The sequence below is a fragment of the Aspergillus niger genome, assembly GCF_000002855.4.
Source record: "Aspergillus niger supercontig An16".
Lineage (NCBI taxonomy): Eukaryota > Fungi > Ascomycota > Eurotiomycetes > Eurotiales > Aspergillaceae > Aspergillus > Aspergillus niger.
The window spans coordinates 1,632,596-1,658,234 of record NT_166531.1 but is presented as its reverse complement, the minus strand read 5'-3'; the positions used below and the strand labels follow the sequence as shown (position 1 = coordinate 1,658,234).

Here is a 25,639-nt window from a genome sequence, read left to right as displayed (position 1 = left end):
ACGCAGGCTTTTCGTATCTAAAAGTAGAAGTGTTGTAACTACAATTAGAGAGAAGGGAATTTGACGGTAGCACAGAAAACCCGGTCACATCAACTAGATTTCACCTGCAATTTGAATCCTTCGACACCTTTGACACTTCCTCCGCACTGAACCCCAACTTCACCAAAATTCTCGCTCCAGCCCTTGGAGAGTATCTTTCGGTGGGCAGGCGCTACCCAGGTCTTTGACGCTCTCTATGTCATCGAATTCGAGGCCCTTTGGAGCGGGTACAATCTGCAGTGCCCCGGAGTGGACTGATTCTTTGGATGAGACGCTGAACCCTTGATTAAAGTAGCCAACACCATCTGCCTTCTCAACCACCATGATAGTGAGACGGAGGAGATCCCCAAGCCCCCCGGTCCCAATGGCCATGGCGACTGGACTTAGTGGCGCATCTGGGGTTATAAGATGTGCATCTCTCCCGAGTAAGTCGACGCTACTCCAGTCTTCTGCACGCTCACCAACCTCCAGGTCGACATTGCTTTTCAATAGAGATTCAATAGCTGGACTCACGAGCGAAGCTTCATACCAGAGCCTCCCCCGTCTGATCATCTCTTGGGGTTGCACCGCACGGGCTCGCACGGCTGTTCCTTCAGCGGCGCTGGTCCCGACAATCAGATCCTGAGTCTCTAGTACCTGCAGATATAGATCTCCGTTGGTCTCACTCTCACCGTTTGGCTCCTTTCCGGTGATGTCACTTGAGGGGACCACATCTGAGCGAATGAACTTATGCCGAGTCCAACGCTTCATGTATACCTTCTCAATCGAGATTGTGTGCCCGGCTGGGAGGCGGGTGAAGATTCGCAGGAGTGGTTTGTCCGCGGGAATCCAGAGATGGTCAACCATATATTGAGCTGCTGATGCAAGTTCCGGTCCATGATCGGTGACACAGTTGAGACTGATATTTGCATCCCAGATTTGCAGTGGGATATGTAAGTTAACGCCCCCAAGCGATAAGGTCGGCTTCCTCAAACAATGACCACCCTGTTCGTCAATGACAAGAACAAGCGATTGACCAGCTTTCGTTCGGCAATGAAACTCATAGGATACATTGTATTCGTCGTACTCTTGTTCGAACAGGCGGCGTTTTCCTTGCGCCTTGGACGTCCTCAGGTCAACAAGATGATCGATGTCCGCACCAGACGTCGTCAATCTATTCATGAACTTCGTAGTCGGTGCGGCCAAGCCCGTCCGTGGCTTGAAAATCTTCTCCCAATCGCTAAAGGTTATTACTTGCTCGCAGCATGACTTTGGAAGGAGTGGTATCAAGAGTAGTCCGATCTGCACCTCCAAAGTGATTGCTCCTGGGAATGTTTCAGCGGCCTCTAGAGTGGGCTTCAAGGCCTCATAAAGCCTTTTTATATCTTCGTCCAGGTTCCTGTCCACCTCGATTTGTTGTTCTTCTTGTTCCTGGCTCACCAGTGTTGCTATTCTCTCCTTGATCGGTCCAGAGCCATGTTGACTCCCTGAAACATCGACTGATGGCTTCTTGGCGTGCTTGGGGAGTATTCCCCAAGCATCTTCGAGGGTTTTCTGTTTCTTAACCTTGGCCTCGGCCTTGCTGTTCACCTTGTCTTTGCTACTCGGATTAGGTGCCTTCTGAGTCATAGTACGGCGGAAGGCTCTCGTCACGACTTCACCATCGAGGTGTTTTGCTGCCCCGTGGGATCTCTCAATTTCTGTAACTTTGTCATGAGCCAGGCTCCCCTGTGCCTGGCGCAGAGTTGATGCATTCTTGTAAGCCTCTTTAACGATCAGTGATTCGCCTTCGTTGCTTTCATTATAGACCATGGTCAAAGAAGCCAGTCGATTTGTCTGCTCAAACACCTTCTCGCTGCTGTCTGCAGTAGCTCTTGCGTTGCTGAAAGGTGCCACCCTGTCACCGCTGAGTGAAGCGTCTCTGGTTTTGCCGGAGGAAGTGGCCGTTTCATTGCTATGAAGAGGGTTTCTGCCATGGCCTGGTGAAGTATATCTGACATTGCATGAAGAAGTCGCTTCTTGCATGGATTCCGTGCTGCTAAGCTCTAAGGGGGCCCCAGATGCCTCGAAAACTAAACCGGCAAGATCAAGGCTATTGCCTCTGTTGTGTCCGACTACTTCTTCGGAGGCCAGGGTTGGGGAGACCGCGCTTTGACTACAAGACAGACTCGATGGCACTAAGGCCGGCTGATAGAAGGAAATCGTAGGTTGGATACTGGTACCTCCGGTTGTTACCGGCCCAAGAATATCAACAAGCTCCTTCCGTTTGTTAATCTTCTTCTCCAGCCCTGATCGGGTGTGTGGATAGGTGCGGTGGTCGCTTTTCGTAGCCTGGGGGGTGCTTTTGTTGAGACCATACTTTGTAGTGTCAAATCCCTGGGGAAGATGCGGCTTGTCCTCTGGTACTTTTTGGAGGGTTGTTGAGGCTATATGAGCTTGTGGCGCCTGAGCCTCAGCCACCGGGTCTGCTGTAACATGCTGGCCTTCAGTGCCACTTCCAGTATTATAGATCATTTTCCACTTTTTACGAGGTTTAGAGACACAAGCCTCCGTTGTTTGAACCACAGTATCCTTGGGCTTTGGCTCTGCACACTCCCGGGCTGACGATGGCTGTACCTCGTCGGTTATAAGTCTGCGCTGTTTGATACCAGGTGGCCTCTTGGTTGTTGGGGCACAAGGTTTAATAGCTGACTGCCCGGAATGAGGCATAATTCTCATGTCCGCGTCGGATACAGGAGTAGGTCTTTCAGCGCCAGTTCCCTCAACAACCCACCGATTCCATTGGTCCACTTGTTTTGCCTTCTCGGGAGTCAAATAAGGATGTGTAGCAGGGTCGCTGGAAGCTGTTGCCGTAGCTCTGGTTCTAACAAGTTCATCAACTGTGCTCAAGGCAAGATATTCATCGCCTTTTCCAATCCCCTGGAAGGTGAAGTCATTCCAGAGACGGGATCTTCCGGGCTCCTCGGTTATATGAGGCGGATTAGTGATATTTCTGGGCTCTTTGAATGCATGGGTCTCCTCGTCGTAGGGAAGTGGCACAGTGACGAACATCTGACCGAGTTCCCAGCTGAGATTCATGTCTGGGTCGGTCAAAAGGCGTTGAGGAGCAGTACTGTTCAGACTGCCGTATCTCTGCATACGAAAACGTATGCGACCGTTATCTGGAGTAGCGTTCAGATTTGCCACTCCCGCAATCGTAATAAAGCTCTGTTTCATAAGTAAGATAATGGCTGCTACTCTAGTGAGGCGGACACTTACCAGGGGCTTCTCAATCCGAGTGAGCTTCGCCAAAGCATCTTGTACATCTTCGACGGACTTCCCGATCACTTGGACGCCACGGCCTTCGACGACACAAGCCTCAGTCCCAGTCAAAGCCGCTATCTGCGAGAGAAAGTCACGGAACCTGTTGTCTGAAAAGCAGCCCACTCCCCCATTGGATGATAGCCAGAACCTAGTGACAAGAGCAGCGGGATTAGGTATCAACTCCTGGTCAGAGCTGTCTGACAGGGCTAGAAGTCCACCTTCCTCGTCCTTGTCTGTATCAGAAACCACCGGGTCTTCATCGACAGGCATAATGGCAGACACATCCAGCTGATTGATCCGAGTCATCTAATGTTTATGCCTGTCAGCGAGATTTTTGTTGGGATTGCGGGAACAAGAAATCCCCAAGACATACATCTAGCAAATCCTTATTTTCCTGACCATCGATGAAGCTTGATACAACCTTCGCAATTTGAGACGCGCCGCCCTCCAGATTACCCTTGAACTCGAGAACCTAGACAAGCGGATTTTGTTAGCATGATGAAACAAGCTCTACCAGGTAGGCTATTTACACACATTATCATGTTTGTGGTAATGGCATTCACTGTCACCATGATTTTTCAGTTTCCTACAGCTGTCAGTTTCAATCGCAGACGAAGTGTGCGTTGGCTAGGGTCTTTACTTGATCTGATCTGTGACTTCCTCCACCTGTTATGTTGTGTTAATGCGGAGCACGAACTAATGACACAGGGTTTTGCTTACCCCGATGTCTTCAAACGCCCACATAGACGCCAGCGTGACCCGCTGCCTTGCAGACATTCTGTGGATCGAAGCTGTGAAAGATAGTGTGGATGGACTCTAAGTTGGGTCCTGTCAAGAGAACAGAACGAGACTGATGGAGATAACCGATGAACTGTGAACCAGTCAGGGGACGAACCAAGATGGAAAGAAGAAGGGGGAGGAAAGAAGAAAGTGGGAAAGAGAACAAGAGGGAGGTAGTGCCTGGGGGGAAGATGGCGGGGCAAAGGGTGGTCAGTAAATTCCCATGGCAATGAAACCCCGGGGAAAGAGCCAAAGTGAATGGCCGGTGGTTAGCAATAACACTGGGCGAACTCTAACGGAATCAACACAGAGAGACTCGCACAAACACAGAGCGGGTGGATGCAGCTCGAATTCCCTGCGAGTGGACGCCACTGGAACAGTCACGGTCCCATTGAAGTCAACAGAAGTACGGTCTGGACAGAAGAAGGCAAAACTTTTGGTCTGTAAACGTGGACAGAAACTGCATCAAAGACACAAAAGTGAATTCCCTGATCCAGAAGAAATATAAATACTCCTGAAAGGATGATGATGATAGGGGAGATGCGACGTTAGCAGCACAAGGTGAGACATCCAGGCTTTTCGAAGGAGAGTTCCGTCCCGTAGGAAGTTATTGCATTACTGTAAGATTGCATTGGCATGCAAAGAAGAAAAAGTATATCTACACGGATATCGCCGTTCTGGTCATCCGAACACTCTAAACACAGGGTGACACGCAAGGACATGATGGTCTATTCTTCCGGGGTATCGAGCAATCCCAAACTCCAGCTCTCATCCAGAGATACTGTGGAGTGTGAATATGAGAGGAAAAGGAAACATTGAAGGGAAAGAGAAAGGGAAGTAAAGAGAGGACAAGAGGGGTGAAGGAAAAGCAAAAGACTGAAAAGAAAAAGAAGAAAATAAAAGAAATTACAAGAAAATTAAAAAGGGCCCACGGCCGGAAATTTCCGTCTTCGCTGACCAGACGCAGACATGGCCAGTAACCTCCGTGCTGAAGGCAAAAGAGAGCCGATTAAAGGGAGGAAGATTGAGTCGAATATGCCAGATCAATGTACCCGCCATTGAATCGAAGCTGCGTAGGTAGCCCAAGGCGTATTCTGCCCAGCAGCAGCTTTCCCAGGTACGTTCCCTTGGATCGTTATTGACAGGGGGTTATCGTTCATTCGGCATCCTTGATTTGTTGCTTGACTTGAATGGCCCATTTCATCTGCCCCTGGGTTTCTTGCAGCGCAGCAAGAGCCGCATTGATTTTGGCCTCACCCTCACGGCCGCTTTCAATCAGTGATCTCAATTCTTCGTCCTGGGTGCGTTTGTAGGCTTCGTACTCGGCGAAGAGGGCCTCGAACTTCTGCCTGCTGCTCTCAAGCTCGCGATCCTTCTCAGCCATCAGTTCGTCCAGGCGCTCTACATGACTGTCTTTTTCGTCACTTCGTTTCTTGAGAGCGACAAAATCATCCCGGAGCACCTTGAGCTTCTTCAGATGTTCAGCTCGTTCCCGTTGCCCGGTCTTTGCCAGCACATCATACTGAGTTCGGGAATGGTGAGAAATTTCTTGGAGCTCGGCGCATTTCCGATGAAAATCGTCTCGAGCTTCATCCATCAACTGAGTTGTCTTCCGGGCCTCTCCTTCAGCCTGAGATCTCCGATCTTTCTCGCCTTGAATTTCCAACCGAAGCTCTTCAATTTTCTTGTCCTTTCGTGAAATGGAATGCAGATTGGTCTCATTCGCCTGTTCGAGGTTGCGGAGTCGTTCGGTCATATTCTGGACTTGGATCTTGAAGGCATCGTTCATTCGCTGGGTCTCCTCGGCCCTCGAGCGATAGACGCTACAGTCGCGGGTCAGGCGCGCAACTTCCTCCTGTAGATTGTGTATCACCCGCCCCGACTTTCCCGTCGCTGCGTGGCCGACAGCGGATGACCATTCGGTTGCCGGAACATCGCCAGATATGGAATTATGAATGCCGTTCGTGCCGTTTGATGAGGGGGCAACTACCGTTTCTACGCACGTGCACACAAATTAGCTGGGGTCAAGGGCATGGAAAAGGGGAGGGGGGGCGGAGAGGCTTACCTGTGGACGACTCTTCGGCTGCGGATGCCTTCTGACGCTCAGAGGTACCAATCTCAAACAGGCCATTGTACTGATGCATGTTCAATTCCGTTTCCACATGGGGTAAGCTCACACGAGGCGCTCGTTGGGGATCTGACGTAGGTAGCACAAGCATGTCCGAGTCAGCATTTTTTGTTCCTGCCTTAGGGGACTTCTTGACCCGACCGAATCGGGCCATTCCGAGCAAAGCGGATAGGGTTGGAATGTTGGCTAAAAGGCAGGATATCCGCAAAAGGCAAAGCGACAATGAAGGGAACGGAGTAGGTATCCAAGCAGCAACCTATTCCCTTGGGGGGGGAAGGAAGACCACGTAGGATGCCACTCCGTAGCCAGAGTTGGGGCCGCAGCAAGGAGCAAGCAGCAACTCAAATCAACGAAACGAACACCGCCAATGACAACAGCTAAATTGTACAAAAGCAAATCAAGGGCGAGGTAAGCACTACTACTAGTAGATCTAGTAGTAAAGGCGTGCTCACAGACTTCCTGATCCCGGAATTGACAAACGAGCACGTCGCGGGGAAGATTGGGAACTTAAGTGGCAGATGATGATAGGGATGCATGGAAAGGCAGAAAGCACAAAAATGACCAGGAAGAAGGGGAAGAAAAAGCGCAGCACATACCACGAAGTGGATCAATGCTTGTTTGCAGATCTGCAGCACGAATATTATTGCGATGAAGATTAGAATGGTGCTTATTCATCGCCGAGACATCAGAAAAAAATCCGAGATTGCGGTGGAAGAAGTGAACTCGATGGATGCAGAAGAAAAGGCGGCAAGTGCTGAAACAAGTAGACAATGACAGGGTCTGGCTCACTCAACGCACCTAGTATTTTACCCGCTGATCCGCGTCGACAGCAGCACGAACCATAAACCCGCGCAACTGGGTGAATATCGCAGGGTGCACAGGGGACGAGAGGCTGAGTGATATGATATATATATATATATATATATAGTATCAACTAGTATGAACAGTGATAAGGGAGGGGCAGTATGGTCGGTTCAGTCGAGTACCGAGAGTTTAAAAGGAAATGACCGGTGATACTCTGCTAGTTGGTAGTAGAAATAAATAAAACCTGGGAAGACGAGAGAGATCCCCGCACTTAATAAAGATGCAGCCGGGACTGCTGGGCAGCAAAAAAAAGAAAAGAATGAACTAATAGGGATCCAGATGATGATGTGAGCTGTCTGCCTGTCACCCACACTGCCTGGCAGCAAAGAACAATACCAATAATAATACTACTAATAAATGAATCAGATGAATTAAGAATAGTAGCGCCCGACCTGGGACTGCCGCCGCTAACCACGGCCGCTAGAAGCAAAACCTGTCCTTCGGATCCAATCCCCTCTGCTCGCCTCCCCCCATCGATCATCCACTTGAAACAATCTAGCCTCACTGTCAATAATATGACTAGTAGGAATAGTCCGATTGATGATGCGAGCAGTTTCGCCCAACTCCAGACTTGTAACTATACTAACGATTGGCCAGTGGACATGCTACATGACGTAATCAAATCGTTGTTTGCTACTGACTACACTAACTAGAAAAGCTGGCCGTCGAAATCCATCCCAAAGAGAAAACCCCCATCACTCGTAATATCCAAACGAACCTATTCTTCGCCTCCAAAAATCGTCTTAAGCCTGCCCATTCAAAAAGCCCATAATCATGAAACCTCATTATGTACAAAGGAAAATTGACCAAAGGAGTGACTCACACCAAGGAAAAGAAAGGGTAAGGATGGGAAGGTTTCGATCTAGAATAAGAAAACACCCAATGTGAATAGAGGTTCTGTCGTCAGATGACCGATGTCAACATCACTGGCAGTTCCCTAACTTCAGAACTGAAATAGACGATTTAAATCCCAATGCTCATTCCATCTATTTTGAAGGCATCAGTCCATCCCTCGTCAGATTCAGCAGACGAGATAGAAGCCCATAGCCACGATGCCAAGGACCAGATCAAGCGAGACCATCTGGAAGGGTGCGCCACCATTCTGCATTGCCGCCGCCATGGCACTCTTGCTGGAAACATTGGAGCTACTGTCGTGGTTGGCATCCAAAGTAAAATTCGTTGTCGCATTGTTGCCAGGCAGAACACTGTTCACTTCATCACGGGGAGCAGTATCGGTGGGAGTGGGAGTTGGTGTGGTTTCCGTCTGGGATGGTGTTGTCGTCTCCTGTGTGGAGGTAACTGAGCTTGCAGTTGAAGTTGTAGCGACTCTCTGCGAGTCATTGTTCAATGACACAAGCCCCGAATAGTTTACCTGCCCATCCTGGTCGATTTGAAAGGCATAGTCTGAGCCTGGTGCTAGGGAGTCGTCAGGTGTCCATGTGTAAGAGCCTCCCTTTGCATCTTTTGTCAAGACTTGGACAGTGTCGAGGTCCGCAGCTGCTCCTTTGCGTAGGGTGATTGTAACAGGCTAGTGTTTCATCAGCAATTTGCACCAGAAAGGCTCAAGGAATGAAGAAGGGATCGTACAGCATCAGAGTCAGTCTCCCAGTTCAAGGTTGTAGGGACGCCGGCATCCAAAGAAGACGGCCAATGCGTGAAAGCCAACGCTGCCTGAGCAATCTGGACTTGAGCCAGACATGCTGCAAAAGCAACAATTGCTTCTGTAAAGCGCATAGTTGCCGTAGTACCAACGATTGTAGATTAGGTTTAAGTGAACGCGATGCCGTGAGTCTCGGAGGTAGCACTGGTTGATGCAAGCCGCTGCCGATGATGACTCCCCCGTTGGCAGTTCACTTCTTCCTGCAAAGATCTTCAAAAGATCTCAGTAAGTTGACACACCTTGGGATTCTCTAGTGAGTACCGTCACGGTATCCTATACTTACCCTTTTCTGTGTAGAGCTACCGTCCAGAACGTCCAGAATACGGTGTGGCTCGTACAGAATAGAGATCCCCAGAGGTGAGGATGGCATCAGAGCTGGACGATGGACTTTTATTTCCTCCTTTACCCGTGCTTTGTTTACCTCCGAGTATGCTAGCATACCAGGAGAAAGGCGCGACAAAAATGCCGGCATTGAGCCCTAGCATTCCGACAATGCTGCTCATGACTGGTAAAAGCTCATGTGTAGGAATGTAGCCGGAGTACCGAGTCGAGGCTCTACATTCCCTCTGCGCCTTTCACAAGGGGTGGGACTGTGACAGCCCAACGGCCTATCTAGCTGGATCTCTCCGGGCTGGCTTGACTGTGGGCGCGAGATTGAGGTAGATGTCAATAAACTATGTCTGCAGTACCTGCTCTCATCCGCCTCAAGGGCGTCAGGAAGGTTACTTTGAGCCGTGTTGCAACTTAATAAATTGCCTCGCCACATGTTGAAGTCATCGAAACATTCAAGTATGTGTCCTTCATTCGAACGTTTCAATGACTCTAGGCGCATAATCTTAGATTCTTTTTGCTAGAGGGAAGGGCGGTTATGTCACGGCTCTACATAGTTGTGTTTCCCAACCTAAGGCCATAATTCCCCAGAAAGTTGCACCATATCGAGTAATCTATCCTGCCATCCACAGGGGAGAAATTAGCTTCGCGTGGTAAGCGGACTACAAATCTGCAAGGGGCAGGATCCCAAGGGACGCGAAACACTGAATCGGGTATGGACTGATAGAACATCATCATATCTTCTTTAGCTTGCATTAACCGAATTACAGCATGTGCCGATTGCCCGATCAGTCTCGGTTTTGCGACTCGAAACAATCGTACAGCATCAGAGCCACTGATTCACCGAGAGCTTATCAAACCCCCCTGAAGATGCCCGATACCGTAGAAACAGGACGGAGACGATTTCCCGAAGTGAACCATGGTTTCCAGTTTCCAAAAATATCAGAGAGCGAACAATCGTCTGGTCTTCCACGAGAATCGCAACGGTGACACTCGATCCTGATTGTTCGATTACCGAAAGCGGAAACCAGTTGAGCTTCGTCTGTATCCACATCGATAAACTACAACCTAAACGGTCTGTGAAGAATACAGATCCCGATAAGCGATACGTGAAAAGCGTTATCCGGATGCATCCTGTTCTATTCTCTGCTGAAGTTACTGTTGCTTCCACCTCGACGCCGGGTGGATAGGTTCGTTCCTTCCCTGGGGCTTATGGATCCATCCATTGAACAAGAAAAGCAAGTTAAGACCCCCAGGCGGGAAGGACTTCGATTTGACTTGCTGCCTCATTCATTTATGTTCGTTTCTCCGGCCATAAAACTGTAATATCATTGCCGTCCTATTCCTAGCAAATGACATAGACTGTCAAGTCGCTCGTTAACACCACACTCGTTTTATAAAAGCTTCCCTTCTCTCTTACTCAGCTATTCTGCGTCTTCGAAACTGCAAATTGAGTTTATTTACCTTCTAACCTGGTATCTTCTTTAATGCTGCAATCTCTGCTTGGAATGTTGCAAGCGACCTTGCCCGTCTCTCTCAAGCGCAGTGCGTCCTCTTCGCTAGTGTGTGAAGCTGAGCCAGCACAGTCGACCGCAAGATCAACAGACCCTGGCATCTCGCAACGGTTCTATCGATCAGTAGAATGTGAAAGCCGACATGAGACAGCCGAGTTCCCCGACCAAACGCTAGCACAGTCACCTGCCGTCCCGCATCAAGAGTCGCTCGAGCATACACGGGAAACAGCACTGCATACGCTATCACTTTGTCGCAATGTGATTGCTAGCCTCGAAATAACCCGACTCAGCAAGTCTCGAACCGGGCTTCATTACTGGCTGGGCTTTTGGGACCGAATCTATGGCCGACAATTCTCTCGTTTACTTGCCTTTCGAGTGACCAACACATTAGCCAGGATCGATGCGCTGTTTCGTGCAGTCTCCGGCGACCTTCATGAGCTCACACGGCGAATGCAACATGCTGTCACCTATGCTACATCGGAGAAGGAAATCCTCCGTCTCCTTGAGCGAATGGAAGACGAAGTCAGTGTACGTCGAAAGCGGAGACGGAAGAAGGCACAGATTATAATGAACAAACTACGTGCCAGCCTCGAAGCCGTTCCCATTAAAGTTACGGATGAGCTTTTTGATGACTTGAAGCGCGGTGTGTTTGCCTTGGATGTATTTTGTGATTACCACCCGGGCGATCCCGAGGCAGAAGAGCATGAACGCCAGGCATTACAACCAATGAATATGGTGACAGTATCGCCGTACGTGCAACCGTGGCACGAATCAGCAGCGGCTGGAGCGTACATGCCTCTATCAGCATACACGGAGATCCATCCGGACTGGACGGAGTATGCAGGGGACTGGATGCATAGGGTAGATTATCGCAGTCGGCAACCTCCTCCAAACAATCCTGCGACGCACCATAGGTAGATCGAGTCTAATTCTGGGTGCAGAATTTGAAATGACGGTCCTGGATAGATTTGATCATCTCCTACAGTGGCCGCTCACGGTCAGGTTGACCCATGACACCATTATTGTTCTTATAGATTAGACCGCAAACTATTGTGATTCATGCTTCGATGGCAGATAGATAAACTTAACTTTTAATGACTTTTTTGAACCTATCCGTGTCCCGCCAAAATCTAATTATGTACGCTAATAAATGTCAAGTCTAAAAAAAAGGCACAGCCGTAGAAATAAACAGTATATACTTTGCCCATCAAGCAAAATCCCACAATCCTCGGACAAAGCTACCAGGACCCGAATCCTGGCCACCATCTTCCTCCAACAACCGATCCGTGAAGATCCGCCTGGGTATTTGATACTCCACCACCGGCGTCCTCTTGAACGGCTTGTCCTCAGTCCCCAGCTCTCCCTGCAACATACCCTGGTAAGTGTAATCCAAGAAATCCTCCAAATTATAGAATTGTTTCGTGAACTGCTCAGAAATAATGTTTGCAATAGCAGCCACATTAGGATGATAATGAGACTGAAGAGTCTCGATTTCCCATAAACTGCTCTCGATGGCGTTTGTGCGGGTCGGATCGGGCTCAGTAGGATCAAAGGGATCATCCATGCCCTCTGCTTCTATCTGAGCCTTGAGCCCTTCGTCGCGAATGTTGCGGTGCATCATGAAGGCGCAGGTAGGGTGTTCTTTGAGGAGGTTGTACATGAAGGGGACAATGGCCACGATGGCAGTCGGGGGCGCGTTGAGAGAGAGGCGAGAGAGACGCTTGAGGAAGCTAGCGATCAGGGCGGCGGGCAAGTGGGTAGAGGCGAGGAAGGTGTTCATGAGGCGGAAGAAGCGGGAGCGGTGCTTGGAGTGGAGGAGGTCGGCGTCGAGGAGCGAGTAGAGCTTTTGGTAGAATTGGGGGTAGTCGAGGTTCTTCTCTTGGATGAGGTAGAAGAGACCCGAGAGGGCAAGGAGAGAGGTTGCTCCTCCGACGTTGTAGGAATCTGTTAAGAAGTCCATGAGGAGTTCGGGGCGGTTGAACCACGGCTCGATGTTGTGGACCATGATGCGCAGGAGGGTTTTACGCTGCGATTGGGAGAGGTTGTTGCGCAGGATGGCGAGCCAGGCGTCTTGGGCTCGTTTCTTGTGCGAGTTCACGGAGAGGACCTTTTTGTTCTGCTTGCTGGATTCGGTGTAGAAGCTTTCGAATTCGTGCTCCGGGCCTGGTACGGAATCGCATGCTGAGAGTATGGAGATTAGGACGTCGAGGGTCTCGGATGTTTGTTCGGTGTCTGCGTATTCGCTGTTTTGTGTGTCAGTGGATTTGGACTGCTGTAAAGGCTCCTTTTTGGTTCTGTGCAGGTGGACATACGCAAGCTGCATGAATGTGTAGTACCGCACGTCTTCGAATTCCTTTGTCTTCTCGATGAATTCGGAGAGCACTGCTTGTCCGTTCTTGGCTTCAACAACCGCCTCGAAAATTCCCTTGAATAAGCCCGATGTCCATTCCTGAGTATTGTCGCCGGGGAGGTGGGTGGCACGTTCGTTGATGAGGCACAGGCACAAGGTCAAGGCGCTGATCTGCTGGGTGTTAGTACCGTGTGGATATGGCCAGTTGGAATATATACGGACCTGAGATGAGGAGTCAGATTCGCGAATGATGGACAGCAAGAGCTTCTGGTATTCCCGGCAGCGTTCTTTCAACCAAGCTACAATGATTTTCTCATTCTCTGCAGCGCGACTAGTCTCCGTCAAATTCCCACCAGCGATCAGACGACTGAAAACCCGGCAAAGGGCAACGGCAACAGTCATGTTCGGTTTCGACGAGCCATCGACATTGAGCATGGAAATCAGGGTCGCAATGTTGTTGTAGTATTTTCGCGACTCGGAAATTTGGTCTTCCAGCTGCTGGATATCGGCAATCGCATTGGGGCTCTCAGTCTCAGCGACTGCGCGGCGCTTAGAGGAGGGAACGGCGCTCGACTTGACATTTTTCCTCTTCTTGGAGGTGACTGCTGCAGTCGTAGGGGCAGGCATGGTCGATAGAACTGCAGATATCGCGCAAAATCGGGGAGACTTGACCGACAGGCAGCACAGCAGTTCCGACATCAACCATGAATTTTTGGAGATCCCTCGGTTAGCGGTTTTTCCGCCCACTGGCGCTATGCCCGAGCGGGTTAGAGTCTTCCGCACCGTCCCAACCGCCATCCCGACCTCAGTCTCCTCATTTCCGTTCATCCATCACATCCTGTCAAGGTCTGAACACTGCTACAATGGCTTCGCGTTTGGCTAAGAGCGCCCTTGGTATGCCGAACTAGACTCTTTTCGGCTTGCTTTATCAACTGGCTATGATTGTTAACGCCCCCTAGGTGCTGCCCGGCTCCGGCCGACCCTTCCCACGCGCAACGTCGCTCCCATCACTGCCACCTTGACCGCGTCTCGCTCGGTCTCCAACGTTCCCACCGAGGACCCCAAGAAGAAGGCTCAGTCCATCATCGATGCCCTCCCCGGCAACTCCCTGGTCTCCAAGACCGCCGTCCTCTCTGCCGCTGCCGGTATCTCCATCGCTGCCATCAGCAACGAGCTCTATGTTATGAACGAGGAAACCGTTGCTGCTTTCTGTCTTCTCAGCGTCTTCACTGCCGTTGCCAAGTACGGTGGTCCTGCTTACCGTGAGTGGGCTGAGGGTCAGGTTCAGAAGCACAAGGACATCCTGAACGCTGCCCGTGCCGACCACACCAACGCCGTTAAGCAGCGTATGGAGAACGTCCAGGAGCTCTCCAGCGTTGTTGAGCTCACTAAGCAGCTGTTCGCTGTTTCCAAGGTACATTCAGATCCTTTCCATACTCATCCGATCGAAACGTGGTCGGGTTAGCGGACGCAGGAAGCTAATGGTATATAAAGGAAACCGCTCAGCTTGAGGCTCAGGCCTACGAGCTTGAGCAGCGCACTGCTCTGGCTACCGAGGCTAAGCAGGTTCTCGACTCCTGGGTTCGCTACGAGGGCCAGGTTAAGCAGCGCCAGCAGCGTGAGCTTGCCGAGAGCGTCATCGGCAAGATCCAGAAGGAGCTTGAGAACCCCAAGGTTCTCCAGCAGATCCTTCAGCAGAGCGTTGCTGATGTTGAGCGTAAGTTGATTTCTTGTGAGCAGCATTTTTTTGATACAATGCTTACGACTATTTACAGGTATCATGTCCTCCAAGGCCCAGTAAATGGACTAGCATGATTAGCCCCGCCGTCAGCCTATGTACAAATTAAAGATCTTTTCTGTTGTCATTAGACATACCAATACCAATGTGGTCAGTTTAAGAGACGTATACTCGAGTAGCTAGACTTAGGTTTGTCGGTCTACATCCGTATTAGAGCTTTGCTCGATGAGCTCCTGGAATCTGCTGTCATTGTGCCATGGAGAAATATGGCTCGCACCAAACTGTATATTTACGTAGTTGAACGCTTTTAGCATCCAATATATGCTATTCATACTCCTACTGGGCTTGTACTATAAGTCTCTGTTGTTCGGCAATTCCAGAATGTGGTGGCTCCAGCACGACGGTTTTGGTGGTTACTATGCAATTTGATATGATGCATCAACAAGCCAACACTGCGGTGGAGTATCTGGGCTGTGCCCTGCAGGGCTGACGAAAGTCATCCGCTGACGACAAACTTCAATATTCTTATTATAAAATCCGTCTTCTTTCTTCTACTGGAACATGAAACCCCTACGAAGCAACTGCGGCCGTGGTTGTTGGAGAGGAACAATGAGGGACGCTCTTTCACTTGCCGGGAATTCATCATTCAGGACATTAACCAGGGGTGTCGTGTGGAGCATCTACGACAACCAGCGCCATCAATTCACAACGCTCGTCCAGCAGCATCAAACCAATCAGCCAGGCGCAGTTGCTCGAGTCTTTATGTGTGACATGACAAGATGAAGAAATTGCCGCCGCGGAGGCCAAGACGCAAGCCAAACCACGGTTTGGCTGTGATTTGAGGAACGATAAAAATAACCATGACAGGCAATCCGTCATCAAACAAAGTTCACAGCCTCAACTCAGCGCCTGTGCCCTGCCACCATCCTTGTATAAGGCTGAAGAGTCTGTTATTTCAAGACTTGATCCCCTCTCACAGACTGTCTTCTCCGAGTCCTCTCCTCATCATCTTCTCCCCATCTTTCTTTACGGTTGTGGCGCTGAGTCTCCACCCTCCGCGATAAGCCGCCGCGAAACGATGCCGCTCCGCGAGATACTTCACAAGAAGGACGCCCTCAACAACACGGCGGACCACTATGCGTCTAACGCCGTTCCCACGACATCCGGGAGGAATGTGCCTCAGATCACCTTTATCCGAACCGACACAACCTCACAAGAAGTTATCCGTCCGCCTGTCTTCGACGGAGATGCCGATCACCCCGACGATCGATATTTAGAACCCGTTCCTCCCTCTCCTTCGCATCGCATTTCGTTGAATCCGTTCCGTCGCTCGCGTGCGCCCTCAGAGTCCTCGGGTGCAAACTCACCAACGCGCCCGCGCGGAGAAAGACGGCTGACGCACCTGCTGCACTTGGATCGCTCGGGGTCGCGGAACTCCAGCTCGTCATCAGTCAACGTCCCATCCGACCTTCCGCAGATCGACTGTGATAGAGGCGATGAGCAAGAAAGGGAGGCACAATGGGAGAAGAGGGCCACTGTACTGGCGCAGCGCAGCCCGCAGGCCGGAGCTTCGTGCCTGTCGCCTACTTCACCGACAGGCTTCGGACTGGATGGCGCCCCATCGAGGTCGCGGAGTTCTAGTCGGAGCCGGATAAACGATCCAGAAGGGGATGTGAGTGGTCAGATTGCGTGACCTCAATGCATGCATCTAACTGTGGCATAGATCAATGTACAGGAGGCGATCCGACTTCATGAAGCTGGAGGTATGGACATAACTTGGAGATTGGCTGTCCGCTTGCTTAGTTGCTTACACCTGGATTACAGAACTCGAACGGTCGACAAAGATGTTTGAGCACCTGGCGGATCCTAACGGTGCCAACAATGCACTCAGTCAAGTGCTCTATGGGCTAGCACTCCGGTAAGTAGCAACCGTACCTTTGTTGAGCTTCGTTTACGCCCGACTCCTATCGTGGGCTGCACATTTGGTGGACACTATTGCTACATGATGCTGATTTGGGCTTGATATAGACATGGTTGGGGCTGCTCGCCAGATCCTGATAGAGCCGTCATGTATCTCTCGGCCGCAGCGTCCAACTCGGCATCGATAGAGTCCCAGGCGCTCCAGGCCGGCATCAAGAAGGGCGGATCTGCCAAGGGAGAGCTAGTGTTGGCTATTTTTGAGCTGGGAAACTGCTTCCGTAACGGCTGGGGTGTCAAGAAGGACCCAGTCGCAGCGCGACAATACTTCGAAACGGCAGCCAATCTGGGCGATACCGATGCGATGAACGAAGTTGCTTGGTGCTACCTAGAAGGGTTTGGAGGGAAAAAGGACAAGGTTAGTGTAGTTTGCGTAATGGACCGTTCGTGATGATTATCTCGACATGACCTGCCCGTGTCCCGAGGGCCTCGCAGCTCGGGCATCAATGCTTGAAGCCCGCATCACTCTTTGGATCCAGCGGTGCTATCTGATCATCTGTCGGAGCAGTTGACTGACTCGCAACCACCATGTTTTAGTTCACGGCCGCCAAATACTACCGATTGGCCGAAGAGAAAGGCAACAAATTAGTGGGAAATTCCTGGTGCGTTAAATTGTCCCTTTTCAGCGTTGCATTTTCATTGTTTGATGCCCATTTCTGGATCCTCCACGGGGCCAGTGTGACGAGCATTGCCTCAGACCCCAGCGCTCTGCATCCGGCTCTCCTCACTTGCAGGTGTTGTTGCGGGATGCATTGATAGGCGCTCGGAGTTTCCGCTTCCCTGCGCCATGCAAACCAGCGTCACGCTCTCCGCCAACCAGAGCCCCATTTCCCCCCATCAGCGGGTTTCTCGAGTTTAGGCTGACATGATCTTGTTCAACGACAGGATATGGAAGGACAAGTACAACCCGCACTGAGCCGTTAGGGCTGTGTACCTGCTGTTTCTACTTTCTCTACGACCTTTCACCCGCACCGTCCCATCAGATGACGATGGCGTTTTGGACCGAGCTGAAGCAAGGCTAGAATGCTTCCACTTTCTTAGTCGGCTTCTTGCGGCCAGACGCCCTTGTCCTTCCCAGTTCGTATCCAGGCTTTGGGACACGGGCCCCCTTACTTACTACCGTTGCCGATTAATTTTCTTCCATTCTTCGCTACCATCACCATGAAGGGAACGGCAGCGATGATGACCCAAACCTCCAGCCTCATCTTTCTTCCTTACTGACACCCAATCTCAAAGCGTACTTTTGCTTGCTTCCCTTCCCCCGGATGTTCATACTACTTCCTTTCTTGGACTTTTCTTCTTCTGATGTTACATACATGCATACATACCCACTCAGTCTGTGTCACAGCACAGAAAAAATAATCGCTATCATTATACCGATACCCACACACCCTCTTCTGTCCTCCCAGGACCCACAAAGTACCTTGCATTGAGTAACGTGTATGTGCATAGCATAGCGTCGCTTCGCATCATGTTGTTTGCGTTCGCCCGGCTTGCATGGTCGCAGCTATATCCTTTACGGAATACCCTAGTCTCACCTGTCACGTTGCATATGTAACTACAAGGTAGAATGCTACTAGCGTAGGTAAATTGGTAGGAAGATACGTAGTACTGTTTACTGCCTGAACTATATGCATTAATCAATCAGTACATCAAATATATGATTAATTGCCTGATATGATATAATAAGATCAACCAAAGTAGACATCATAATTAGTAATTTGTTGATTAATGCACACCGCCAGATACCATATCCATTCCCATGTTGTCATCAATGACGACTATGCACATAGCATAACCACCAACACAACAACCCTACCATCCCAATAAGCGCACAACCCCTTGAACGTGATGGTAGACGGACTTCAAACCCCTGCCTGCGAGGCGGAGTTTATTCCCACAAGAAATGTAGCGCGATTGTAGTAGTTGTACTTTCCCCCCCAGCGACGGTCCATCCATCTATCCAGAGTAGCGTATCTATATACAGCTTTGCCAAGTTCACGCTTGGATACTATACTGTGTTTGCAACCCCTCAACCCTTGTATTTGGTACCGAGTGCAATCTCTTAGCGAGATGAGATTCTCCTCAAGCCGACCATGTTGATCGTTCCCGGATTGATGCCTTTGAACGTCATGGTTCCCATATGGGTGGTATTCCATGCATGTTGATATTTAACTTCTATTAGGAAGCAGACGAAGCACAGCAGACACCATGTTTTCTTTTTGTTGATCATGGCTGGTCAAATGGCGTCGCACAGCTGCTGTCGAGTTGAGGTACATGTGGAATGTCTTTGAGGTTGCACCATATGGTAATTCTGTCTGAAGGTAGTCGATGCAAGGAAGGAGGTTGGGGATGTTCTCTGTTCAATGAGAGATAATTTCCCTCGGGTAAGAAGGGAAGAAATCGAGTTAATATGACACCATTTGTTGTTTAAAAGCGTAGCTGGCGAATTGGCTCCGCGCAGCTGCTGTCGAGGTTGATGTGGAATATCTTGTAAGAGTCGTAGTTATCTTGTTCTTGAAAGTTTATATGTTGACTTCAAGGAACTAGCTTGACGGATTTAGTGGGTGTCTTTTCTTCTGTCGGTTGGATCAGGTTGGAACCTTTATTGGAGTCCTAGGTTTCTTTCAATGTGCTGGAGTAGCACTGTTAGAGTTATAATATAGGATGAGAAGATGGTCTCTTCTTTAGAGTATTCTTCTGGGTGTGTGTTGGCACAAGGTGAGAGGGTGCTTGAAAGGTTGGATGAATGACTCTTTCTTTCTGATGGTCGGGTGAGCTCAAAGTAGTCGTGTCTCTTCCGATATTCTGGAGTTATATTGTTGGACATTCTGTCCAGTATGCGAAGATGGTCTTTCCGTCTGAAGTGTCTTCTAGTATGTGCGTTTGACACAAGGAGGTGGATCGAAAAGTGGGATGGATAGCATGTCTGTCGGTTGCTTGAGCTCGAGATAACCATTTCCATTTCGTTGTACTGGAGTGATACTGTTGGAAGTGTAGTATGAAATGGGAAGGTAATCTCTCCATCAGAAGAGTCTTCCGGGTGTGTGTTAAAGATAAGAAGATGCTTGACTGTTTAGACAGACGGCCTTTTCTGTCGGTTGGGTAGTCTTTGAAAAAGTCGTATCTCCCTCATCAATGTGCTGTAGTAATATTATCGAAAGTATATGGGGCGATGCTGAATTCCTCGAGACATAAGTGTCTTCTGCGTGTGTGCATGTGAGAAAATGATGAAAGCAAATACAAAGTAGCAGAAATCACTTTAGATACTGTAAGGGAAGGTGCCGCTCGTTTCTGTCATCTTTGAGCTTCTTAATAACTTCCTGCTAACTTATTCTCCTTGCTCATCGGCAATTGAATCTTAGATCCCGTTCTGACTTTCAGCAGGCAGCGCTTCATCATCTGATATTATTAGAATAGCTTTTCGAGACCCGGGGTCTCCAGAATGGTCTGTCGTTGAAGCTTTCCTCCTAGTCGCTGGAGTAGTTTTATATTCCTCTCCAGTTGGGCCGATCTTGTTATTGAGCATCCTTCGCGTTGAAGGAAGGCAGAGGGATACCATCTTTTATCTTCTTCTTACATGGACCCACCACAGGTAGGCATATTAACAGCCAGTGGACTAGAGAATATCTTGTTTATGCTCATGCCGTATATGCAATTCTTCATCGACTTCTTCGAGACGATTGTACGGGACCATTCACATATGCAAGATGGCATGTGGTCAAGGAGTCCCCTTAGGTCTTGTAAGGGAGTGTAGACGGTAAACATCCGGTGTCGATGTTCTGTTCCGCAGGATTTAACATGTGTTGGAATAATAGACCAGCAACATTCTCTGCGCAAATCTCCATTCTCCTCTTCAACCGGGTAGGAAAAGCAATCTACTCTTGTCTTGATGATTTGTACCGCATCAAGACCGTCAGATTCTTCCAACCACCAGACAGGCAGTCGACGCACTTGTTCCAGGTGTGATCAAGACGAGAGTAGCATCGTATATAGCAATGACCCCGTACATTGGCTTGAGAGCTTTTCCCTCGGAGGGCCATTCTTTATTCGAGAAGCGGTCCAAGTGCTGCTCAACGTGGATCGTTCGGTAAAGGACAACCCCAATTTCGAGAGGAAGATTTTGCTGGTAAATATATAGGCTAAGAGGTGCAAGTCTTCTAGCTCCGCCAGCGCTATATCGGAGAAAGGTGTGACTGGTCATTTGCTTCAGGAATTGACTTTCCTCCGGATCTGACTCTTAGCCATCATTGCACGAATGTATCGTACAGCGCCCAGACAGCGTTGGCTGATGAACTTCGTCGCATCCATCACGCTTCTGGTGTATCAGAAGCAGGAAAACCAGTGGCTTTCTGTCAGCTGCAGACAGGCAGTGGAAGAACACCAATCTGAACTGGTTGGATCCCAGGGGAGATGTTCTGTAGACATACCCTTTGTCTGCTTCGTCTAAGCCATTCCTTGAACACACCCGGCATTCGGAAATGGTACCGGGAATAGGAAGGACACCGTGCTACTTCGCGAGGAAAAGCTTGTGACCTTGAGCTTCGCGTATCAAGCAGACGATGCCCACCTCTGCTGGCAAATTCCATTGGCAATGAGGTGTGAAGGGTACTGACAACGAAGAGGCATGCCTTCAGTACCGAGGCATCAATGCCGGTGCACATGAGAATCGTGCACCAACCTCCACTATCGCTCATGGGCGATATCTCCTTCGGATACAGAGGGAGATTTCCTTCTCATCCGGCCATTGTTCCTTCTTTGGCATTGGAACGGACGGGCTGATCCCAACAGCCCAGGATTTCCTATTTCGTGATAGTCATATCCAAGGGGTATAGAGGTGACCCAGTCAGATTGCGAAAAATATAAAGGGCGTGTTAAAGCGGGGAGCTGGAAATGAAGCGTTCATAGATGGCCTGTACCTTGGTCGTATAAATCATCTTCGGTTGCTTTCGGTGGTGTACGATGCATCCATTGCTCGGAGTAATATGCTTGCTGGTCATAAGCCGGATCTTGCATGACGGGGATTAGCTCTCGTACACATGCATGCTCAAGGGCACAATACGCAACCATTCCGGAGAGATTTGCCATTGCCTTTTGAAGCTCCCAGTATGAGCTGATGACTGACGATGTCGAGGAACGCTTCATTTGAGGAGTGGAAGGTGGGCTGATATCCCAGAGGCATTTGAAGATACGCAGGCTAGTGCCTCGGATGTATTAGGGATAGTATCGTATAAATTGGCTCTGTTCAGGTCAATGTCTTTGGCAGCACTGCTTGCCAACACGTTTTTGCCCTGTTTTCGTGGATCTTGTCCAAGGCGAAGATTTGATGGTAAGATGGGATGATGTCCATATTGACTGGAATCGCGGTGGTTGGCATGATTGAGTACCGATGGGCTGTCGTTAATGCCTATTGCGGCCATATTGAACGCCTTTGAAAGTATCAGCTGATGCGCTTGGCGGGGTAAGTAATGCAAGGTACGTACGTCGAAGCTTGCTAGAGCACGAAGCTGAATTGTTGTTCACATTGAGTGAACAACAAGTCTTGGTCACAGGGAACAAATGGTACTTTCATACCGCCAGCCACTGCTCGAGCAGTTGCCAGAGGAAGCGAGTGAGTATGTGAATCTAAGGCATTTTGACTGCCTAAACCGACATTGACTCTTTCCTCTTCTGCGTCGCTGACCGATTAGTCTGTTGGTATTGATCACAGAGACAATCACCCAGTCTACTCGTCACGCAAACGAGACAACATCGCAGTGTCGTAGCTTGAAGAACACCAGTGTATATATACCAGCATTAAGAGGGATCGTCTGCAAGCTCCTCTTTATCGTTAGTCGATGGTTTAATACGCATGCAACTCGTCTTGTTGAATGGAGTCGTAGACAAGGACTCCAAGAACGCGTAACGAAGTGATCGAGTAGCTCATTGCTGGCTTGAAAGACCCGAATGTATCCAGAATCGTTGCTCTTTTCAATATTGCCTTGGTTGACCAGCCGCTTCTTGAAGCCATCCATAACTGTATCTGCTTGGGAGTGATTTGGCAACGGAACCAGCAGGCTGTTTTCAACGGTGTAGCCCGTTTTGGAGTGTGCTTCGCGGTGTTTCATACATCGGGTGATTCGATGAAGCCCTCATTGCAAAGCCCCTTTTATCGTCATCATATTAATCTTATGTATGAAGCAGTTCCCGAACACGTTGCTTCTTGGCCGGGTTGGAAAATGGTATATAATCACACCCATCGTAGAATTGAGACATTCTAGTTTGGGAGGTTATTGCAAGACAACTATGCAAATCATATACAATGACCTTGGGTCGAAGTATGGCTGTCCAGTCTCCGTATGAAATTGATCTGTTCAATATCGGACAGCAAGCCAGGAAAGAATCGGGTGAATTTCCAGCGAAGCAGCGGTTGAAAACACCCAGTATTCGGGCATCTATTTATGCTTTGATCTTTTTATCGGAACCGGTGGGCGTATATGGAAAGAGAGAAACATACTGAAGAGTTGCTTCATAATTCAAAGTAGAAAGATACCAACTGTGCTCTTTTGGAGAATGCAGGGATGGCACCCTTCGGTATTGTCATATCGCATAACTTCGGTGTATTAACATCGCTGGTCACTCCACAGATAAAAGACTCCTATGAGATGCCTTGCCCGAAATGTGGGATTGCGGTGACTAGGTCCATTTAAGAAACATAGTGAGGACTTTGTCATAGTGGGTTCCTTTTCGTTACAGGAGACACCTAGCTTGAGCGGGTAATTAAAGTCAGATGAGATAGATCTTCCGAGAGTATCTTTTAGGGAATGACGCCCCGGCACGCACCAACTGGCATGGAAATTTCTCTTTTCTCGCGTTCGCCTTGCGGAACACCACCACCGTATGTGATGGATGCTCAGAACACATCGTCATGCTTGAGGGCATCGTACACAAGAAATCGGATACGATATTCGTCGGCGAACTTGAAATGGATTGGTCCTTGGTTGTTTGTGAAGCAGATTGAACATGACAAGTTCAAGAAGAAATGGGGAGAACAACTTGTCGAGCCCCATGCAAAGGCGGATGTAATTGATTTGCTTTGACCGAGTTGAAAGCGAGTCCTTGGCGTAGATTGCATAGCATGCCGATGTGCTGTTTCCAGGATGTTTCTGTAGACTGCCACGGAAGTAAAACATCACACTTCGAAGCCAACAACTCGTCCCTCATTTCTCGTAGCTTTGAGGAGATACATCGAACTTCCATCCTCTGGTGCGTTATCCCTGATAACAGACTTGTCGTTTGTATCAGATGCCCAAGCCGCAAACACAAGTACCTTTAGGATAACAACACTGTCCGCGATACCAATGTAGTTAGTTGATGAGGAAGAGGAGGACGAGGGTATGCTGTATATGGCGCCGCGGTAGGGGCGGGTGATAATGTGGTGGCAACGACTGCTTAAGGTGCGGCATGTTGGCGGTTGAGTAGGATGGAAGATGGAGAAGTCTTTGCGAAGGTAGACGACGCCTCCGTATAGCTTCTAGACTAGGCTTCGGGTGCGCGTTGCCGGAGAAGGCTTTCATGGCTCAGAGCATGACACGCTTGCTCTGGAGTATATAGGTAAACAGGACTCACAACTGACAGGCCCCATCGCCCGCACATCCGTCTTCTGGTGATATACCCTGCCTTTAAGAGGAGCGGGATTCATACGAAATCGGTCTCAGTTGGCTCAGTTGTGCTGAGGTAGAGACATCCCAGATTCGCTTTAGATTCCATGCCTTGTGAGGGATACGGACGGATCCCGACTCAATGGTTCTATATACCAATCACAGAGATCTGTTTCTGTCCAATGCCTCTGCACTCTGCGGAGTATAAGGGATTATGCCCTATCGGGTAGTGGTCTCGAATATTGCTCTGTGAAAGCAGAAGTTGTCAGTTGAATGGCTAAGCGTCTGTCAACGAGGGCGTAAGACTTACTCGGCTAGAGATCTTCACTCTGAACTGTATACAACGGCTTGCTCAACCCTGCTTGTCATGGACGCAAACGAAATGTGCTTGCTCGTGATCTATATGGGCCACCATTGCCTGAGTCCCAGGCCGACATGTGTGACCCAATCTGGCAGATGAGTAGCCAAGGTCTCATCATCCCTTTCCAAAGATATGAAGAGCAATGCCCGGAGATGAGATGTGCTCTGCCACAGAGCTTTTGAACGCCAAAATGTAAACAGGATGCATGATTTCATCTTCAGCTTTGCGGGTTCGCGACTCATAGTCGGATAGGGAATCAGAGGGCAGTAATAATGTAGAAAAGATGCCGGAAGTATTAGGTCCGTTATTATGGCGCCGCTTTCCCTTGGGGCTTGCATGGGTATGACAGAAAGTCGGTAAGAAGACTAAACAAAGGTCCGCGGTAGTATTGATTCGAGCATTTCCATATCAAGGCGTTGCTGCCTGCGAACAACACCAGGCAAGTGCAGTAATCTTTCTTGCGCATCCTGGAAAGTTGTGTCGTGCGCATAAAGCGAGTAAGATAACGAATCATATAATCGAAGAATATATACTATCCTGCATATGATAACCGCTTTCTTTGGCATGTCTCACAAGCTACAAGCAAGTGGAACCTTGGTCTAGGTCAAGAACAAATTCGACCTGGACATGTCGCCACACCATGTCTAAGCTTCTCGAAATCAAAGGGCGGTCTTGTGAGAAGGTCGTCATCAAGTAGAGCATGCGAGACACACATGCGATTCCCGATGTCATGGATAGCATCTCAGTATATTGTTTGTTATAACACCCAGTCGATTCGTACTTGGTCACTGAAATGGTTGCTGATCATGCATACAGCCCACCGGACAGTGTAATCCCACTGTGGCGGGTACTCTGTTAGAAAGTAATCTGGTGTCTGTAGATGCTCCTGTTGTTCACTCATAAGACATCATTGCTCTGCAGCACCCAGCTTCGACCGATGTGGTGTTGGCTTTACAGCGATGCTGCGACGCCAGAT

General features: G+C 49.4%; 9 protein-coding genes across 9 annotated transcripts; 3 read left to right on the top strand and 6 right to left on the bottom strand.

The window, feature by feature from the left end:
• Window positions 1-159: 159 nt before the first annotated feature.
• An16g07350 (uncharacterized protein) lies at window positions 160-4,098 on the bottom strand (the record flags this gene model as incomplete). The annotated part of the gene is made up of 6 exons (XM_059745274.1): window positions 160-3,225; window positions 3,277-3,609; window positions 3,695-3,793; window positions 3,856-3,907; window positions 3,962-3,987; window positions 4,042-4,098. 6 exons carry the CDS (start codon window positions 4,096-4,098, stop codon window positions 160-162), a joined length of 3,633 nt encoding a protein of 1,210 aa, XP_059606784.1.
• Window positions 4,099-5,257: 1,159 nt separating this feature from the next.
• An16g07340 (uncharacterized protein) lies at window positions 5,258-6,383 on the bottom strand (the record flags this gene model as incomplete). Its single annotated transcript, XM_001397997.1, has 2 exons — window positions 5,258-6,096; window positions 6,167-6,383. 2 exons carry the CDS (start codon window positions 6,381-6,383, stop codon window positions 5,258-5,260), a joined length of 1,056 nt encoding a protein of 351 aa, XP_001398034.1.
• Window positions 6,384-8,114: 1,731 nt separating this feature from the next.
• An16g07330 (uncharacterized protein) lies at window positions 8,115-8,827 on the bottom strand (the record flags this gene model as incomplete). The annotated part of the gene is made up of 2 exons (XM_001397996.1): window positions 8,115-8,621; window positions 8,681-8,827. The coding sequence occupies 2 exons, from the start codon at window positions 8,825-8,827 to the stop codon at window positions 8,115-8,117; spliced, it is 654 nt and encodes a 217-aa protein (XP_001398033.1).
• An 805-nt stretch (window positions 8,828-9,632) lies between these two features.
• Window positions 9,633-10,137, bottom strand: An16g07320 (uncharacterized protein; the record flags this gene model as incomplete). The annotated part of the gene is made up of 2 exons (XM_059745273.1): window positions 9,633-9,918; window positions 9,965-10,137. 2 exons carry the CDS (start codon window positions 10,135-10,137, stop codon window positions 9,633-9,635), a joined length of 459 nt encoding a protein of 152 aa, XP_059606783.1.
• A 454-nt stretch (window positions 10,138-10,591) lies between these two features.
• Window positions 10,592-11,515, top strand: An16g07310 (hypothetical protein; the record flags this gene model as incomplete). The annotated part of the gene is made up of 1 exon (XM_001397994.1): window positions 10,592-11,515. The coding sequence occupies one exon, from the start codon at window positions 10,592-10,594 to the stop codon at window positions 11,513-11,515; it is 924 nt and encodes a 307-aa protein (XP_001398031.1).
• A 289-nt stretch (window positions 11,516-11,804) lies between these two features.
• An16g07300 (uncharacterized protein) lies at window positions 11,805-13,349 on the bottom strand (the record flags this gene model as incomplete). The annotated part of the gene is made up of 1 exon (XM_059745272.1): window positions 11,805-13,349. The coding sequence occupies one exon, from the start codon at window positions 13,347-13,349 to the stop codon at window positions 11,805-11,807; it is 1,545 nt and encodes a 514-aa protein (XP_059606782.1).
• Window positions 13,350-13,810: 461 nt separating this feature from the next.
• On the top strand, window positions 13,811-14,748 carry An16g07290 (uncharacterized protein; the record flags this gene model as incomplete). Its single annotated transcript, XM_001397992.3, has 4 exons — window positions 13,811-13,841; window positions 13,907-14,361; window positions 14,442-14,664; window positions 14,723-14,748. The coding sequence occupies 4 exons, from the start codon at window positions 13,811-13,813 to the stop codon at window positions 14,746-14,748; spliced, it is 735 nt and encodes a 244-aa protein (XP_001398029.1).
• A 546-nt stretch (window positions 14,749-15,294) lies between these two features.
• Window positions 15,295-17,578, top strand: An16g07280 (uncharacterized protein; the record flags this gene model as incomplete). The annotated part of the gene is made up of 7 exons (XM_001397991.3): window positions 15,295-15,449; window positions 15,553-16,357; window positions 16,409-16,448; window positions 16,510-16,603; window positions 16,714-17,020; window positions 17,200-17,264; window positions 17,548-17,578. 7 exons carry the CDS (start codon window positions 15,295-15,297, stop codon window positions 17,576-17,578), a joined length of 1,497 nt encoding a protein of 498 aa, XP_001398028.3.
• Window positions 17,579-21,348: 3,770 nt separating this feature from the next.
• Window positions 21,349-22,082, bottom strand: An16g07270 (hypothetical protein; the record flags this gene model as incomplete). The annotated part of the gene is made up of 3 exons (XM_059745271.1): window positions 21,349-21,464; window positions 21,582-21,753; window positions 21,855-22,082. 3 exons carry the CDS (start codon window positions 22,080-22,082, stop codon window positions 21,349-21,351), a joined length of 516 nt encoding a protein of 171 aa, XP_059606781.1.
• Between the last annotated feature and the right edge of the window lie 3,557 nt (window positions 22,083-25,639).